The sequence below is a fragment of the Aricia agestis genome, chromosome 6 (genome assembly GCF_905147365.1).
Source record: "Aricia agestis chromosome 6, ilAriAges1.1, whole genome shotgun sequence".
Taxonomy (NCBI): Eukaryota; Metazoa; Arthropoda; class Insecta; order Lepidoptera; family Lycaenidae; genus Aricia; species Aricia agestis.
In genome coordinates this window covers 8390501-8410981 of record NC_056411.1, presented here as the reverse complement: position 1 = coordinate 8410981, position 20481 = coordinate 8390501, and the positions used below count along the sequence as shown (strand labels likewise).

The 20481-nt window shown below is 35.2% G+C and overlaps 1 protein-coding gene across 2 annotated transcripts in view; it reads right to left on the bottom strand.

Annotated features, from left to right (window-relative positions):
• Nucleotides 1-2312: 2312 nt before the first annotated feature.
• Nucleotides 2313-20481, bottom strand: part of LOC121727798 (juvenile hormone esterase-like) — a 35006-nt gene continuing 16837 nt past the window's right edge. For both annotated transcript variants that reach the window (XM_042115792.1, XM_042115793.1), the window contains exons 10-11: nucleotides 4698-4830; nucleotides 2313-2560 (exon numbers count right to left, since the gene is read on the bottom strand). In XM_042115792.1, the coding sequence (XP_041971726.1) occupies nucleotides 2392-2560; nucleotides 4698-4830 (302 nt within the window). In that variant the 3' untranslated portion in view covers nucleotides 2313-2391. The remainder of the gene's footprint in view (nucleotides 2561-4697; nucleotides 4831-20481) is intronic.

The window sequence follows — 20481 nt, the reverse complement described above, 5'->3', positions numbered from 1 at the left end:
TGAAAATAAATGCATTTATGATGTTAGAATATTTTGCATCAAATCTTGATTTTACGATTTTATTTAATTAGACTAGCTGACCCGGCAAACGTTGTTTTGCCATATAAATTATTTCTAGTATAAATTTAAAAAGTGAATAAAAACCTATTCTCAACCTGTAATGATCATTAATTCATCACAATAGTAATAAACACGATAATGGAGATAGAGAATTTATACGTGGGAGAGCCATGCTTCTGCACGAATGGGCCGGCTTGACCGGAGAAATACTACGTTCTCACAGAGAACCGGCGTGAAACAGCGCTTGCGCTGTGTTTCGCCGAGTGAGTGAGTTTACCGTACCAATTTAATCAATGTTTTAAATTTCAATTTGAAGAATAATTTGAATATTTTGAAGCCTGTTTATGTTTTATTCTCATTTATAAAGATACTAGATGTCCCGCGCGGCTTCGCCCGCGTAAATTAGAAATTTTACAGAATCCGTAGGTACATTTTCCCATAAAAAATATTTCCCCCGTTTTTCCCACATTTTCCTGAGTTTTTTCTGTCGTATTAGTCTTAGAGTAATAATATAATATAACCTTCTCGATAAATGATGAGTCTTACTCGATAAATGATCTATCTAACACTGAGATAAGTTTTTAAATCGGACCTGTAGTTTCTGAGATTGACGCGTTCAAGCAAACATACTCTTCAGGTTTATAATATTAGGTAGATATAGATTTTTTTAAATTATCGCTTGACAAACTCGAGTCTCGATCTAAAAGACTATGAAATGGTATAATATGGTAGTGATGATGATGATGATGATGATGATGAAGAATGTAATTTGCATAGTAGCATATGCTTTCTGTTCTTAAAACAACGCCGAAACTCCCAAACTTGTATCTATAAAGAATCAGGAATTCTCTCAGCACCTTCCGAACCACGGTATACCAGGTATATCTCGGTGCAAAATCTTACTTGTTGGTAGCATACGCTTAGAATACTTCTCACGAAACCGAAGTCACCATATGTTTCCCTATAAGTTTTGAGGAGTTCCCTCGATTACTTATGGATCCTTCATCAGATCACCACTTTTCTGAATATAATACCAAATTGGGATGATACCCTATATACCAAAAGAAAAATTTTGAAAATCGGTTAACAAACGGCGGAGTAATCGTTGAATATAAGAAAACATAACACCTCCCCCATTTTGAAAGTCGGTTAAAATTGTAGCCTATGTGTTATTTATTTAATATTTTAATCAGCACATGAATTGAATAACAAAATTTTTTTCAAATTAATCGTAGCACCATCTGTCAGGACAAACTAAAATTGAAATAGAATAATATTGAATGCGATGATAGCGCCGTCCGCCGGATCTAATGTAAAACATTCCAAAATCAACAACTCCTTATAAATAAGAAATTAATTGAAAAAACATTTTCCAGTAGACCAAACTGTAAATCTAAACCATTCTCGAATCTCCACGAACACACACAAAAAATTTCATCAAAATTGGTCCAGTCGTTTAGGAGGAGTTCAGTCACATACACACGCACACAAGAAATATATATATTAAGATAAAGGACTAATTGAAGTCATAAAAAAATCATGCATATTCCCTATTATGACATCTCAAAGATTGTTGCCAGTTGAAGAAATTAGTTCCAATAGATTTCCGCAATATGGCGGGGTTTTTTATATTGTTGGTCGGGCTTTACAGGAACAACTATAAACTAAAGTCTACGCGGACGTAGTTGCGGGCAACAGCTATAGTTTGTGCGTTTTATGATGATATGCGTGACACATTATAATTGACAATAGTAGGGAAGTTACCTAACAAAAATTAATCGATAATTTAAAAATATCGAATCACTTCGTAAAGGAATTGCAATCGAAATTATCGATTTCGTACTGACATTTCAGTGGTGCCGGCGATTTAAGATGGCCGCCCTTTTTTATCGATTTGATTTCGATTCAACAGAGTCAATCTCTATTGACATAAGTTCCGTTTCATGCATCCGACATTTTTCAAATGTTTTCGTAACAATAATTTTTCACAGTTAATATTTATAATTTTATATTAATAAGTTAGCATTTAGCAACTTTTCGTCTATATTCATTTAAAATTATAGGAAATATTTGTTTTTGTAGATGGAATATAATTTATTACATTTTGATTTTTTGTTTTCTTGTAAAAAAAAACCCGTAGCAAGGAATATGAAAAATGTCACCCATATCATCTTAAAACGCACAAACTATAGTATTAGTATAGATCAAGTATAGATAAGTCCTATATAATTAGGAAATAAAAATAGTGTTACATTGTTTGAAAAGTTTTATTTTAAAATTAATTAGCACTACATTCTACAATAAAAAGTTAAAATGACTTTTTGATTACATTTAATATTCTATGGGATAAAGTTGTTCCCAAAGTTGAAGTCTGTCCTCAAATAAGTTCTGGTGAAGTGTAAGCTGGTCATCAATACGCAAGTATGTTCGTTTGTCGGGCTTCATAGTCGGCCAGGAAAGACCCGATATTTCAGGAGTATCGGGTTGTGGATTCGGATCGCTGTAATAATAATAAGCTTTCAGAATGACGTCCATATTCGTATTGTACTATTAGAGAAGTTTATTCATAGGGGGTATTACATTATCATATACAATGTGTCCCGACACCGGTGTCCGATCCTTTAATGTCATGATCTATGGCATATTTTATCGACAAATTGGCTCTAAAAATTTTTCTCTCTCCCACGGTTGTAAAATAGCAGCCATTTTAATTTTTCTCGGGCTTTCACACTAATCTGACCAGTACTTCACATGTAAATATCCTATGAAGATAAAAAAGGTCTCATTTGATAGCTGAATTTGTGGACTACGCTTACATAGGTTATAAATTTCGTGGAATTAAACATTGAAAAACCCAAGTTTAAGAAAAAAAATGTGTATTTTTTATTAAGAGCTTTTTGTGGAAAATCTAGCAGATTAAACTGGTCCTTTTTTATTTCAAATAGATAGAGGAAGTTTTCATCTTCTAAAATTATTTTACTTTAATGCTCTAAGTCAGATAGTTTAGAAGTTATAACGATTTTCTTATGATGAGGTGGTCAGATTAGTATGAAGCCAGAGGATTTTTTTTTTTTAAAGTTGGAGAAAAAAGTTTTGAACTCATGATGTATGGCTTATATTAGTGATAAATTGGCCTTCAAATTATTTTTTCTCCATCTTTTCTCTGGTTTCATACTAATCTTACCTATACTTCATAGGAAAATCGTTATAACTTCTAAACTATCTGGCTTAGAGCATTGAAGTAAAGAATTTATTTAAGATAAAAACCTCATCTATCTTTTTAAAACATAAAAGAACCAGTTTAATGTGCTAGATTTTTCACAAAAAGCCATTAATTAAAAAATACACGATTTTTTTTCTTAAACTTTGGTTTTTCTATATTTAATTCCAAGAAATTTATACCTGTGTAAGCGTAGTCCACAAGTTTATCTATTAAATGAGACCTTTTTTATCTTCATAGGATATTTACATGAGAAGTTATGGTCAGATTAGTGTGAAAGCCCGAGAAAAACTAAAATGGCTGCTATATTAGAACCGTGAGAGAGAAAAAATTTGAGGGCCAATTTGTCGATAAAATATGCCATAGATCATGACATTAAAGGATCGGACACCGGTGTCGGGACACATTGTATATGATAATCTAATATCCCCCTTAGACAGATGGCGGACAACGAATTTTGGTCGCGTTTTGTCAAACGGCAAACCCAGCATAACTCGACCAAATGACATAAGTCCGTCAACTGCCTATGATTCAATAGGCTACTTGACCTAATTTTTTTTTCATGCTAATCGCTTAATAATCATTGATTATTACAAAAAAACTAATTTATTAATATTTTACACAGTAGAAACCCATAAAAATGTTAATTGAAAAATATGCCTTATAAATGGCGCCGAAAACACTGTCCGCGATAGTGTGACGTCATACGTTTTGTATTTTAAGCTCTCTTTATTGAAAATTTTTTTATTTGCTAAATGTACGCGTCTAAAAGTGCCCAAAAATTATAAAAGAATTAAAAAAGAAATTAGAAATCATTTGTAATGTTGAAAACTTTTGGAGAAAAGTTTTGACCATGTCATTTCCCGTCTACAATAAATGGAGATAATTTATAAAACTGATGTTTTATTTCAATTATTCAAGAAAATATATTTTACAAATCTTTCTAGGCTTATTTTTATTATTTATGTACAAATAAACTTACATATAACGAGCGCGATAAATAAAAGATATTAAATTAGGAATGAGATGACGTCACATCCAATTCGGAAGTACCGCAAAAGCGTTTTCGTCAGTACAAATCCTATTTTCATAAAATTATATTTTCAAATCGACTTTATTTATCAATCACAAGCTTTTATTTGATGATAAGGGTGAAATACGGTTTTCTAGGCCAAGTTCTACTAGAAATATGTATTTGTTCAATGAAATTGAATATAGGTCAAGTAGCCTATTCTTCGATGGTACCGTACAACTGAGGTAAAGTACCTATCCTGAATCTACTAGATCCAAAAATAATTTCGAGGATAAAATATAATATGCGGCTTGTTATAACTTATAAGCCATAGTTTAAAAACTACGTAGTCCAAATTAAAACATAAAAAAAAAACTATCTATGCTAAAAATATTTCAATCTTACCCATATCTAGCGAAGTTATACCAAATTGCAGTCATTCGGTCCACTAGCAGCGAGTCCCGTCCGGTCAGGCCAATTTCCGGGTAACGATAGGGTAGAGAGAATAAATAAATCAGGTCATCGTGATGTGCAGCTTCTAATAACAGATATTAAGTATACAATAAATAAATATTTTGGCCTTTGTATTTTAAAAAGTATTGTGTTTATCGTATGTTCGAAGACTGCTGCTAACGCAGAAAACAAAGCACTCAAGCATGCATTAGAATTATTTCGGTTCAAACAATACTCTAAAAATATATTTACAATTAAACATAAAAAAGGTAAGAAAATAGCTTAAAATATACAATCCGCCTTGAAAGAGGTGCACCTTAACTGTCGCTGTAGCAGTAAGTATGGCAGATTTGAAGATAAATCGGATATGTTATATAAATATAAATGGCTATAACCACAGACGTAAAAAAAGAACGGACGTAACCTTCTCTAATCACGAGTGAAGCCTAGTTATGGCCGCCCGTGTAGGACGTGTGCGTGATATGAGGGTTGCCATATAAATCATAAATTTCCCTACTTTTAAATTTTGTAAACTCAGACAAGTTAAATGTATTTTTTATACTTAAACATATTTTTATGTTTTCTTCGCTTCAGAAATGTAAGCGGTTGTTAAAGATGTCATAATGAAAATATTATTTTTATGACACTATAGATAAAAAAAAACACATATTACGTACAGAGAAGTATATTATTTACATAACATTATTAGTAATAATGATTATGTACAAACACACACAGTTTACAATAATAAAATTATTACTAGCTATTTGACCGAGCTTAGCTCGGTATTCGATAAAACACGAATAAAATGACATTTTCTAAAAATAATTCCTAGCTAGACAGATTTACCGCCCCCGAAACCTATATAAGAAACCTGTATACGAAAAGATATAAGATACTTAAGTCCCGTAACCCGTTTCATCAAACAATCAAGTAATGTTAAATAAATAATGGCTTGTTAAATCAGTTAACGGCCTGTTAGAGCTATCGAGAGTTCTACCATGCGCTAACGTCAAATCAAATCACCTAACATGGTGTTAAATTTATTCCTGGTCTAGAGGTCCATTCAATATTTTCATTCCTACTAGGTCTCAATGACGCTCGGGTGACTACACCAATAGCACCTTCCCTCCCCTACTACTGAAGGAAATCTAAGACAACAATTTTATCTATGGACGCTTCACACCACGTCAGTCTGACCCTGTGATAAGTACCTGAAGGACTTGTGTTACGGGTACCAGACAACGGAAATATATTTAATACTTTTATACTATACATATATTTAAGATTTTTATTATATGATACACATATTTAATACACACCCATGACCCAGGAACTTTGAAAACTTTTTGTTCCGTCGGCAGGATTCGAACCCGCGACCCCCGGCTTGAGCCACCGACAGCCCACCCACTGAGCCACAGAGGTCGTCAAACAACAGTTATATCCACTTTTGTAAATTAAAAAATTAATTTCTCACAGACTATTTTTAGGAAATATATTTATTTTACAGATGTACCATCAAGGAAGTTGATTCCTATGCAACTGACAGACCAACGATAATTGGTCGAATACTTATGTCATGTCAATGTTAATTGTGATCTGTCGGCTGGGTTTGCATAGGAATCAACTTCTCTGATAGTACATAAGTATTTTGTTACACCTAAAAATATGTATAAAAAATAAATACACTCTTATTTCAATAAAAAAAAACACTTATTAAATATAAAAAATATTATAAAGTTATTAAGTAAAATATGTCCATTTTCGGTAATTCTATAATACAAACTCTCAAAAAAACAATAATTTGTATTAGTTTTAGTTTACTGTCTACACCCCTATTATTGTATTCCTGCCTAATTACTGGTCAATAGTATGCTAAATACTTACATGACACTAATAAAAGACAATAAAATTAATTATTTGATTATTTAAAAATAATTTAAAATTTTCCCCGGTTTGGGGAAAATTTCCCCACTTTGTTATGGACATTACTGACCTGTTGAAGTTGAATTAATATTTACATTATTTTATCAAAATACTTTAAAAATATGTTATCTTACCTATGAAATATTATTCCTTGATGTTTTTTGTGTAAGGTTGTATTGTTCTTGCACCATTTTACAACACAAGATGGCATATTTATTTTTATTTATGAATGACAAAGATGTGTCACCGCGACGCAGTCTAATTGCGTAATGGCGGTACGATCGGCTTATTACAGTGCGAGTGTTTGTGCAAGATGTGTACATATGATCGCCTGGGCTTATTAAGGGTGCTTCACTCATTTCTTAATGGCGATCCGTCCGTATTTTTTTTACGTCCGTGGCTATAACCTCATCTAATTCTTATAGTATTTTAAGATAACTTTCTTTATAAACTTTTAAAATCAAATGAATCGTTAGAAACATCAATTTTACCCTACTTTTTAAACGTCACCAATAAAACCAATTTATTATTATCGTTGGGCGTTAGGGAAGGTAAAATCGGGAGGTGGCAACGCTGACTTTTTACGTATTCTATGGAAAATCTCGTAATGTCCGCCATTTCTCGATAGTTCACATTTGAACCTCAGACGGGCTGTGTACACAGTTTTTTCAAAGGAAGTTTTTTTGTGACACAAATGTAAGTATTGCTGTTTCATATAAAACTATCAATGCATCATGTAAGTCAATGATATTCTATGTTACTAACGTAACTAGATTGCGTTGCCACTTCGAAGATGCCTGCAGGCATATCTCACATACATAATGACATAACGAATATATGACTTGACATTGTCTTTTGAACAAAAAAGTGGTTACGCAGTTCTGAGAATCTTTTGTAAGACATTGCTACTCTAGTATTTTAGAAACTCATTGATGTAAGTAGTCAAAAGGGCCATGTTTATGGCTATAATACAAACCACATTGTTTATTATTTACAGAGATAAGATGATTTTCTCAACGCTAAGGTAGCGTTGAGTAGGTAATCGCTACCATTTTGGTGCTCCAACGTCACCAGCAGCTTAGATATTCGCCAATACCTCAACGCTACCAAATAAAGGTCCAATGGTTTTTCACTTTTTGTTATGCAATATTAACTAGAGGTATACTTAACTACATAAACTAGAGGTCGCCTAGTGGTCGACCTTAAATAATAATTTAAATTAATGGTTTGGACGCTATTAAGATTCCATTGTCAAAATATTGATATTTAGAATCATGGATTTCATTCGAAATTAATAAAGTGAATTAACAGTTACTTTGTTCAGAACTATGAATAAAATGAATAAATACTTTATGGAAGCTTTAGAAGAAAATACCGGCCAAGTGCGTGCGTGCGTTTTATTTCATTTAAAAATTTTCCTGCCTGTCATGACTTTGTTGACAGACTATAAACGATAATAAATAAACTTTTTTAATGTAACATTATGACATTTGACATAGAATTGACAGAATGCATTTTTTGTGCGACGGGATAGCGATGGACGTTGCCATGATGCCATACTTATTTAGTCACTTCAATAAAATAATATGGGCGAAATCGGAAATACTTTATATGGCAAAACAACGTTTGCCGGGACAGCTAGTTAAATATAAATATTAAAAATAATATAGTATTGTATTGTACGAACACCTTTACAATTATTCGTCACTTTAAACGCTACTGTGACGCTACGCTACGCTTTTTTCTTCTGCGTCGTATCAGCAAAAATTGGCGGCCTCACCCATAAATGATTGTTCTCGCGCGCGCGCGCTCGACTAGATACCGCACTAATATATAAAAAACAGATTTCTGAATGCGGCAAGTGCCGGTGCCTCAATATTGTAGTGTGTGTAAAACAATGCACAAATATTGTTGTGTGCGTAGATAATCGGGTTGCCAGATACGTGACTGGTGCCCAATCAATGGGGAAAAATTAGTTGCTGTGGTCTTGTAATTTATTATTATTGTATAGTAAGTGCTGATTTTTCAATCACCAGATAAACTTTACCATTGGAATAAAGTCTATTCGAAAAGAATGCGATATAAAATTAAATTCAGAAATTTAAAAAAACCCCCGCCAAACAACTTTAAAAAGTAATGAAATAATATATTTTACTGACTTTAAGTTTAAATAATTCCTAAGTGCAAAGTGATATTTTAGTCCATAATTGTTGTCACGGTGTGTCGGGGGACCGCCCGCGCCAACAGTGTTTTTGCATTTTGTATCGCCATGTCACTGATTGTCTCGATTCGGTTCGCTGTGAACTGACCCTTAAACTATAGTGTTATGTAATCAAACATCTACGTTAGCGGTCCCCCGACACACCTTGACAACGATAATGGACTAAAATATCACTTTACATTTAGGAATTATTTAAACTTAAAGTCAGTAAAATATATTATTTCATTACTTTTTAAAGTTGTTTGGCGGCGGTTTTTTAAAATTTCTTAATTTAATTTTATTTCATGCTTTTTAAACTTGTGTTGGTTATAGTGCAGAGTAATTCCTATCAACAGGATCATAATATTATATCCCAATGAATACCATCTAGGAATGTTCTTTTTGGATGAGGCCGTCAATATGAGTCCAAACATGAAACCTCCACTTTGGGTTCATATGGAGCTCGGCTCCTATAGAATCCAGGTGGTGCTGCAGCAGCAGCATGCAAAAATGTATTGGTTATTTACGTCTTAGTTCTTACTAGTTGTCGCAATTAATGAGCCCAAACACGAAACCATTGCTCTAAATTGCTCATTGGTGAGGAGTTGGGTATGTATCCTATTGATTAGCAGGTGATGCTGCAGCACCAGGTCAACTTTCCATTAACGTGTAAATATTCATAAATGTCACGAACTAGAATACAATAAAGCCCACCAAACTACTGCAAGTTGCTAATCGGCCCTTCACGAACCAGATGAACCGCGATTTTTCAGCACGGCGCATGCTGATGATTATGAACTATAGCTAAGAACACTCTCAATTAAGTCAGCTTTCAAACTAAAAAAACTAAATCAAAATCGGTCCACCCGTTTGGATGCTACGATGCCACAGACAGACACGTCAAACTTATAACACCCCTCTTTTTTGTCGGGGGTTAAAAATAACAACGTTGTTTAGGTCAACGAAATATAATGGGTACAATATTGATGAGAAAACAATACAAAAACAATGGTAGGAAGTTTAACGAAAGTTAAGAATGAGTCATAAAAAAGCAAATGTTAAATTTGTTTTCTCATTTGTTACTGTATTGTGTACATAAAATATAAACTAAATTTAAGATTTTTATTATAATATGATACTCATAATTCGTATTTAATACACATTCATGATCCAGGAACTTTGAAAACTTTTTGTTCCGTTGGCGGAATTTGAACCAGCTACCCTAGCTAGAGATTTTAATGCGCTCATCCACTCAGCCACTATGTATATATAAAAAAATAAGATATAATAAAAAAAAATCACAATCTCAGAAAAATTTGGGAATTTTTAGTTTATGGTAATTGGCAACACTGAACATCAAGCGGTACCTACTCCGATCCAAATTTTCAGGTTTATATTATTTTTCTGTGCTTCATAGCTAGCACAAGAACGTAGACAAACCGAAAGAAACTAAATTTTGACAGTTTTACCGGAAAAACATTGGAGTAAAAGTTTCTTTCGTATCTCGATATCTTTCGCTTCTGAAAATCTATATGTCAAGCATGACGATCCGCTTTTGACATTTAGTTTCTTGATTCTGTTTTTATTTTTATTATGGCACTTGGCTATAAAACCATGGCCAGTGTCGAATAAATGGCGGCAAATTCAAAAAATCGATGTATAGCAACCCTGTCTATAGCCGGAATTACAGTTTTGATCTACAAACTACGAATGATAATGTTCCTTAGTTTTTATTATTCGTATTTCGTAGATCAAAACTATAATTCCAGCTATAGACAAGGTTGCTACACGTGGATTTTTTGAATTTGCCGCCATTTACTCGACACTGGCCATGGTTTTATAGCCGAGGTGCCATAATTAAAAAAAAGAACCAAGAAACGAAATGTCAAAAAAAAAATATTGCCGTTGCTTTAATGGTTGCAATGGAAAGAGTTTCTTGTCTTTGTCCACTGAAACTCAAGTCGATGGGTGGTGCCATGCTCGGGAATAAGATATTATGTAGACATGGGAAAGAAACTGCCATTACTTTCTTCCGAAGAATCGACTGGGAAACCCCGTGCTAGCTACGCATATGACGATTTATATAATATTTACTGATGGTATGTGATGCCAGTATCTTTATTGTTTCTTGTAGTGTTAAGTCTTACTACGCAAACTGGCATTTTGCTACTGACGTAACTTAAAATTTCGAAAATAATCAACACACACAGAACACCCGAAGCTTGCGGCGCGACTGGCGCGGTTACGATGTGGCGTATTATTTGTTGCCGCATTTTTCAAGTACTCCGACGGTATCTAGTCGTAGCGCACGCTCGAGACCAATCATTCATCTAAGATTTTGGCATTATAAAGACTTGAACTTCTGTAAAAAGTAAATCATAGTGTTTTATTTAAACCTTTGGAACTCTTGAGTCTTGAAGGAACTGGAAGACTGGATTGCACCAACTAACTTTAACTTTAAGCCGCGTCTCCACTAGGCAACATTTAGCGCGCGACACGTGACGCTCAACATGTACGGCAACGCTGCACAACAGCGCGCGATGTTGCCAGCTGACGCGCAACATGACGCGCGGCTTGTTGTTTGTTTAAAGAGAATTGCATCAATTGTCGTCAAGCGGAGACGCGCGCAACAATGACCGTAGTGTGGTCTAACGAACAAGTGCTCAAATTAAGCGAAATGTACCAAAACTATGAACGTCTATGGGATACTGCTCACAGATACTATAAAAAAAATTATAACCACTGCCACTAAAATCAACACAAGTTCCTCTGGCGACATGTTGGCGACGACTGACGTAAAGTAGATGCGTAGACAGACAACGTTGTTCATCAAAAGTCCCGCGCTGACTTTCAAAATGTTGGGCAACTTGTTGTCCAGCATGTTGCGCGTGAATTGTTGCTTAGTGGAAACGAGGCTTTAGACTGGGTTGCACCAGAGGCGTGGGTAAAGTTAAAGTTAAAGTTATGGTTATAGTTAAGGTAAATTTAACTTTAACTTTACCCTTAACTTTGCCTGGAGAAATTGATAGATGAAAGCTGATCCAACAAGGTTATACATGCGCGTGGGCGGGGGCGCTGCTGGTAAAGGAGAACTGTAAAAAATTGCGGCTTTTGTATGATGACAGCGTTAGTTCCTTTTTTCGCCACATGCATTTAAAACCTTGTCGAGCTCTATGGTTATAGTTAAATATGGCGTCTTAATGGCGTCCATTTTTAACTTTACCCAAAGATTTGACATTTTGCACTGTAGTCAAAGTTAAAGCTAAAGTTACAGTTAAAGTTAATTGGTGCAATCCAGTCTTAATGTAACTTCTTTAACTTTGACTACAGTGCAAAATGTCAAATCTTTGGGTAAAGTTAAAAATGGACGCCATCAAGACGCCATATTTAACTATAACTAGAGAGCTCGACAAGGTTTTAAATGCATGTCGCGAAAAAAGGAACTAACGCTGTCATCTGTCAATTTCTCCGGGTAAAGTTAAGGGTAAAGTTAAAGTTAAATTTACCTTAACTATAACCATAACTTTAACTTTTCTTTACCAACGCCTCTGGTGCAACCCAATCTAAGTGTCGGTTTTCTGCGGGACTACGGCATTTTTCAGGGTAACGGTTAAAATAGGTCATGAATGTCAATTAGCATATACTTACAGGTGCAATTAAACCTTCAGGCCAATATTTCGATTTAATATTGATCCTTGTTAAAAATAAAAATACACGTATTTTTTCTTAAATAATCTCTCAGTAAGTACTAAAATGTGGAGAAATAGCTTTCGAAAGTCTTCCTAAAAAACCGTAGTAGGTACCGCTAGTTTTTTTTAAATTTTATATAGTCTATGAATGTCATCTCAGTTACTTTCAAAGGAATTTGAACGAAAAGTTCATTACTTCGCCGAATACATTTTCTTTATTTGATCGACTATTACTTATTAACAACTTATTAATAACTTATGAAGTCTTCTTAGCCGTGATAGTTTTCCTTTTAAATTCAGCATATTTCCTACTCCCGTGAATTTTTTCACATTTCCAGAAGCAACCGTTTAGCTGGTAGAAAGGGGGGGACACTGGACTTTAACGATTTTTTCCACTTTAAAACTTAATATTTCACGAATCGGAAAATGATCTATGATTAAGTACTCATAATATTTAAAAAAAAACCTATCCAATGACACCCCACACGATGGGGTGAACGCGAAAAATAATAATTCATCCCCGCTTGATGTGTAGGGAAGGTACCATATTTTTTTAAAGAGTTCATGTAATGATTTAATGTGCCATTTTGTCGACATCATTAATATATTGTCTATTCATGCCAAATTACAGCTTTGTAGGTTTTTAGTTGCTATCCTATAGTCTCTGAACTAAACCGCGGGCAGACAGACAGACAGCGGACAGACGGACGGACAGACCGAAACTATAAGGGTCCCTGTTGACTACGGAACCCTATAAACACCACAATCAATGGACACTACGCGTCATCACGTCGCCAGCGCGTGGCGGTGGCGACGTGATGACTCGTAGGGTATACTGGCGGTGACGCGGTGGGTAATAATAATAATAATAATAATAGGGAGCGAAGCCGATAGGGAGCGAAGCCGATACCTCCCCGTTGGTGTTCCCGGGAAACATTTGGGTGCGCCACCTCATCTTCTACGGGGTGAGGCACGCAAGTGGCAGATCGTCGGCTCTTTCTTTGTCGTCACTATTTTTTCACCACCTTTATTAATTAACTCTTGAATTTGCATCGTTTTTATTTTAATCTATTTTTCATCACCTTTATTTCCTCTTTTGCTGTCTTTCTCTTTTGGTTAACTCTTCTTTCTTTTACGTTGTTTAAATATGGTATGTAATGCGATTACGAAATAGAGTTATACCCCAGGCGGGTACCGGAGCTATACGCGATGGAGAATCCCGCCCCGGACCTTCGGGTTCGGGCTGCCCTTCGTATTCTGGGGAGGGCAACGAGTCGCACCAAGCAATACAATCTCGAGCTGTTGCAGAAAGAAACCATCGCTCACCAAGTTCATCAACAACATTATCATTATTCCCATCTGTGCCGTCATCACCGCAATCTTACCTCGACTTACGAGCGTCAAGATCTTCCACATCATCATATTTTTCATCATCATCTCAAACCGAGAATGTTGTGCAGGAGGCTATAACTACAGCTGAATTAACTGCACCCATCCCCGGTAAACGACGCTCACGAAAAACGTGGACCAAAGAAATGAATATTTTCATTATGCGTCAATATTTCATCATTACCAAATCAGAAACAAACACAAGATCTTACCTTACACAACTACACTCTATGTTCACTAGTAAATACCCGGAAATGGAGGCCAGTAAACAGCGGATAGGAGATCAGCGACGAGCCATTGTTAACTGTAAACTTCTTTCAGAACGAGAAATTTATAATATTAAAAAAGAAGTGACAAACACTCAACAAACTAAACAACAATCACCGTAGAATAACAATAATATAAATTTACCTCAAAATTCTTCACGTAAAATGCATTGGACAAACGAACTAAATGAAACTATTATGACATGTTACTATAGATTAACCAGACTTGAAACAGATCTAACGACTTACAGACCCCTGTTGCATCAAGAAGTTACCTCAAGATGCCCTGAAATTGCACAAAGCTGTTCAAAGAGTAGCTGATCAACGCAGGTCTATTGTCCATAACCGACTTTTGTCATTAGAACATCTAAATAAAATTAAAGAACAAGTTCGATTGGATCTAAATCAAAATAATATAACAGAAAACTTACCTGAAGGAGCAGGGCAACTTGAGGAAACTGAGGACATGACAGAAGTAACACTCACAGCAAATAGTAATAATTATCAGCAAAGCCTACATCAAACTAATAACGAAGAACGAAACACTAGTACTCCACTTAACACAACACGCGACAGACAGAATCATACCTTAACACCAGACCTAAGAAAACAACTGGAAGAAATGCTAACAGAAAATATAGAAAAATTTAAAGGAATAGAAGCAACAGCTAGACCACGACTGCCAAAACTTAAATATTCAAAAAATATATCGGCTATTATAAAAGACCTTAATACTTACATATTACCTAAAATAGTAGATGATGAATTAGATTTCAGTACCTTACAAACGATCATTTTTTGCGCAGCATACACAACGGTTAAATTTAGTGGGGCTAGGATTTGCATAGATAGTGACACAATTAACAAGAAACCGAAAGAAGCCCCCTGGTGGCAAAAACGCTTAGAAGTAAGAATCAATAACTTGAGAACAAATATAGGGAGGCTAACTGCATATAAAAATGGTACGCGATCACTAACTTTAGAAACACATGTCAATAAAATTAAAGAACAATATAAAATTCACTCGAACCATGAGTCAGAAAATATAGACATCTCACACTTTCTTGACACATTAAAGCAAAAACTTAACGCCTTAGCTAATCGATTAAAAAGATATAAAGAAACAACAGTTAGAAGAAAACAAAATAAAGAATTTGTCAATAATGAAAAAATATTTTATCGAAATTTGTCCAACAATACTAACAGTAACATAAGAGAAAACAACCCCTTGCCACCAAGTACTCAATCTTTACAAGAGTTTTGGTCAAACATATGGTCCAAACCCATTGAACATAAACAAGGTGATTGGATAGATAAAGACAAAGAAACAGTAGAATATATACCAGAAATGGAATTCGAACAGATAGATTTAGATCTTTTTAAGGGTGTTATAAATAGAACTCATAACTGGAAGGCCACAGGATCTGACCATATACATAACTTCTGGTACAAAAAATTTACATGCACTCATAAACTTCTCCATAGACACATAAATTCATTCATAAAATCACCTGAAACATTACCAGCTTACATACTGCAAGGCATAACGTACATGATTCCGAAAGATTTAAATGACACCCAAAACCCAGCTAAATATCGACCAATTACCTGTCTGCAAACTATCTATAAAATAATAACCGCATGTATCTGTGAATCTATTTATAAACATGCACAAAAACATAATATATTATCAGAAGAACAAAAAGGATGCCGCAAAAACAGCCAGGGGTGTAAAGAACAATTAACTATTGATGCCGTAGCTACTAACCAAGCACTGAAACAAAAACGTAACATTTATACGATGTTTATAGACTACAAGAAAGCTTATGACTCCGTTCCACACTCATGGTTACTGTAAATATTAAAGCACTACAAAATTCACCCAATCATCATAGGTTTCCTGGAAAATATTATGCCCCATTGGAGCACCAAATTAAGATTATGCAACCAGGCAACAAACCCTGTCGAAACAGAATATATCCCAATAAAAAGAGGAATCTTCCAGGGGGATGCTTTAAGCCCCTTATGGTTTTGCCTCGCTCTTAATCCACTGTCAGCCATGCTCAACTCGAAAAGCGTAGGTTTTAAAATTAATTACAACTCACAAAATACTCTCATAACTCACCTGATGTATATGGATGACATTAAAATATTTGCCAATACAATACAGGAACTGAACACACTTGCTGATATAGCACAGCTATTTTCTAATGATATTTGTATGCAATTTGGAATCGATAAGTGTAAAATACAAGCTATTAATAAAGGTAAATTAGAACATGCTACATACGAGTTAGAAAATCACGAAGTTATAGATTCAGTGGACCCAGTAGAGGGGTACAAATATTTAGGCTATAACCAATCTAAAGGAATACATCACAAAAATATTAAAAAACTCCTAAAAGACAAATTTAAGACAAGATTACACCGAATATTACATACATACCTCAATTCAAAAAACACTATCAAAGCCATCAACACTTTTGCCATACCGATTCTTACCTATTCTTTTGGAATAATATCCTGGAGCCAAACAGATCTCAAAATTCTACAAAGATTGATGAACACCGCCATGACAAAGCACAGAAAGCACCACCCTAGATCATGCGTACAAAGACTCACCTTACCTAAGATTGAAGGAGGTAGAGGACTTATTGATATAACTAACTTACACAATAAACAAATCACACTTCTTAGGACATACTTCCACAATCATTCACACTCATCCCCGCTACACAGTGCTGTATGCAAAGCCGACATATTCACACCACTATCTCTCGCAAATCATTCCAAACAATTAAAAATTTCTTCAAACCAAGAAAAGATAGACGCATGGGCACGTAAATCATTGCATGGTCGCCACCTTGCAGACTTGACAAATACGAACATAGATAAGATTGCCTCGAACGCATGGTTAAGACAAGGGGAACTGTTTCCTGAAACTGAAGGGTTTATGGTGGCGATCCAAGATCAAGTTATCGATACTAAAAATTACAGGAAACACATAATTCGCACTGCTGGTGTAGGAAGTGACCATTGCCGACATTGTCACAAACATCCCGAAACAATCCAACACATCACGGGCGCTTGTTCATCCATCACACAAACAGACTACAAACACAGACACGACCAGGTAGCAGCTATCATACACCAGACACTCGCACACAAATACAAGCTCATCACAGACAAAATCTCATACTACAAATACACACCTCAAATCATACTTGACTCACCTGACTTTAAACTATACTGGGACCGAACAATATTGACTGACAAGACCATACACCACAACCGACCTGACATAACTCTCCACGACAAACGAAACAGAACAGTTTACCTTATAGACATCGCTACACCTAATTCACACAATCTTCTCTCCACACATACGAACAAAATTAATAAATATGTAGACTTGGCAATCGAGCTGAAAACACAATGGAAAGTGACCGCAGTTAAAACCATACCCATCATCATCTCCAGCACCGGCATTATTCCCAAAACACTTCACACTAGCCTCAAAACACTCGACATTCACCCACTCACGTACATAAGCTTGCAGAAAGCAGTTATTCTAAATACTTGTAGAATTGTTAGAAAATTTTTGTCATTTAATTAATAACTTATCTGAAGTTGCTTGGCCACAAGCCCGCAACTTTAGCAGAAAACCCGTAAAGGAGAATCTAGAAGATTAAAAAAAAACAATAATAATAATAATAATAAGGGAGCGAAGCCGATACCTCCCCGTTGGTGTTCCCGGGCAACACTTGGGTGCGCCACCTCGCCTTCTGCGGGGTGAGGTACTCACGTGGCTGATCGTCGGTTCTTTCTTTTTGTTTACTATCCTCTCACATTCTTTTTATAGTCCAAGTCTTGTTGCTGCATTATTTTGGTTTTGTTTAATCTATCTTTCACCACCTTTGTTTCTCTTTTACTATCTTTCATTTTTGGTTCCCTCTTCCTTTATATTTATTTTTGTTTGTTTGTTTATAAGCTACATGATGCGCCTACGAAATAGAGTTATACCCCAGGCGGGTACCGGAGCTGTATGCGATGGAGAATCCCGCCCCGGGCCCTCGGGCTCGGGCTGCCCTTCGTATTCTGGGGGGGGCAACGAGTCGCACCAAGCTGCCCAGTCTCAAACTGCTGCAGAACGGATGTATCATAATATTAATTCACCAATTTCATCTGCACCATCATCATTATTTGCATCGCCACCATCGTCACCTCCATCTTACCTCACTATCTACCACACAAGGTCATCTACTTCATCTAATTCTTCATTGTCGCCACCCCGTACCAGAGATGTTGTGCAGGAGGCTTCTACAGCCGAGAATACTGCACCCGCTCTTAGTACACGACGCACACGTAAAACGTGGACTAAGGATATGAATACTTTCATCATGCGTCATTATTTCATCATAACTGAATTGAAATCTAAGAAAAAAGCTTACCTCACTCAACTTCACACCTTATTTACAAATAAATACCCTGAAATGCAAGCAAGCAGGCAACGTGTAGGCGACCAAAGAAGGGCTATTATAAACTGCAATTTTCTTTCTAAACAAGAATTGTCACATATAAAAGAAGAAGTTAAAAATATCCTACGTAATCCACGATCTGACACGCTCACTGAAATCCATACAGATACACATAATATATCATCAACTCAATCACGATTAACCTGGACAGACGATTTAAACGAATTTATACTAATAAGCTATTTTCGACTTACACAATTAGAAACAAATAGGACATCATACCGGAAACCGTTACACGAAGCATTTATAAATAAATTTACTGCACTTGCACATCTTAGTGAACAGAGAATTAGTGATCAATTGAGAGCAATCATAAACAATAAATATGTGTCTGACGAAAGGATAAATGAATTAAAACAAGAAGTGGCTGATGAATTAAACATAAATAGCACTGAAAGATTCAGCACAAGACCAATAGAAATATCGCAAGCCAATAATTACAATTTTGAAAGCACACAAAGACAGGACCTAAACGATGACTTCGAACATGACACTACTACTGACGTGCCCTTACCTGACAGCAATACTAAGATTGATGAAACGTTTAAACTAGCATTACAACATTTTTTGGGTACTGATCCAACTCGCAGAGTATACATACCAAAACAAAAAACTTCTAGAAATTTTGCTTCCACCGTTAACTACCTTAATAAAATAACGCTTCCACACTACATTAATAACGACACAGATTTTAATTATTTCCAAACTGTAATATACTGTGCAGCATGGACAGCCGCTAAATTAAATGGAAGTAGGCTATCACTCGGTACTACAAATAACCCACAGCCTTCAGACAATAATAAGAAACCACGATGGCAAATACGTTTGGAGAAAAGAAAAGATGATTTACGTGTAAAAATAGGTAGAATAACCCAATTTATAAGTGGAGCTAGAAGTAGAAAACTTACAGAACATGTAAATAAAATTATAGAGCAATATAAAATACACGCTATACATGAGGAACCAAATACACAAATAACACAAATACTTGATACACTAAAACAAAAACTTTCTATACTAACAGGACGCTTAAGAAGATACAATACATGCACACTTAGAAAACAACAAAATAGCCAGTTCTGTAATAATGAAAAGGAGTTCTACAGAAACATCAGGACGGCTACTGCTAACACATTACAAAGTGATAGCGGTACGCAGGTAGAGCTACCAGACCCAAGCGACTTGCAAAGATTTTGGGCAGAAATATGGGAACATCATAATTTTGAAGCAGAGTGGATTAAAGCTGAAAAATCTAAATGTAACACAGTTGTAAATAATATGACATTTGAAGTAATTCCGATCTCCATATTTCAAAAAGTTATCCGTAAGCTCCATAATTGGAAATCACCAGGTTCAGATTTTATTCACAATTTTTGGTATAAGAAGTTCACTAGTATCCATAACATTCTTTACAGCTTTTTAAATCATTTTATCGAAGACCCTAGTAAAATCCCAACCTACATAACATTTGGAGTCACATTTATGATACCTAAAGACTACAGCGAATCTGAAAATCCAGCTAAATATAGACCAATTACTTGTTTGCAAACTATTTATAAAATATTAACTTCCTGCATATCTGAATTAATATACGAACATGTTGATAAAAACAATATACTAGCTGAACAACAAAAAGGGTGTCGAAAATTTAGCCAAGGTTGCAAGGAGCAATTAGTAATAGACTCTGTAATTCTTAAAAATGTCACTAAAACTAAATCCGATTTGTAT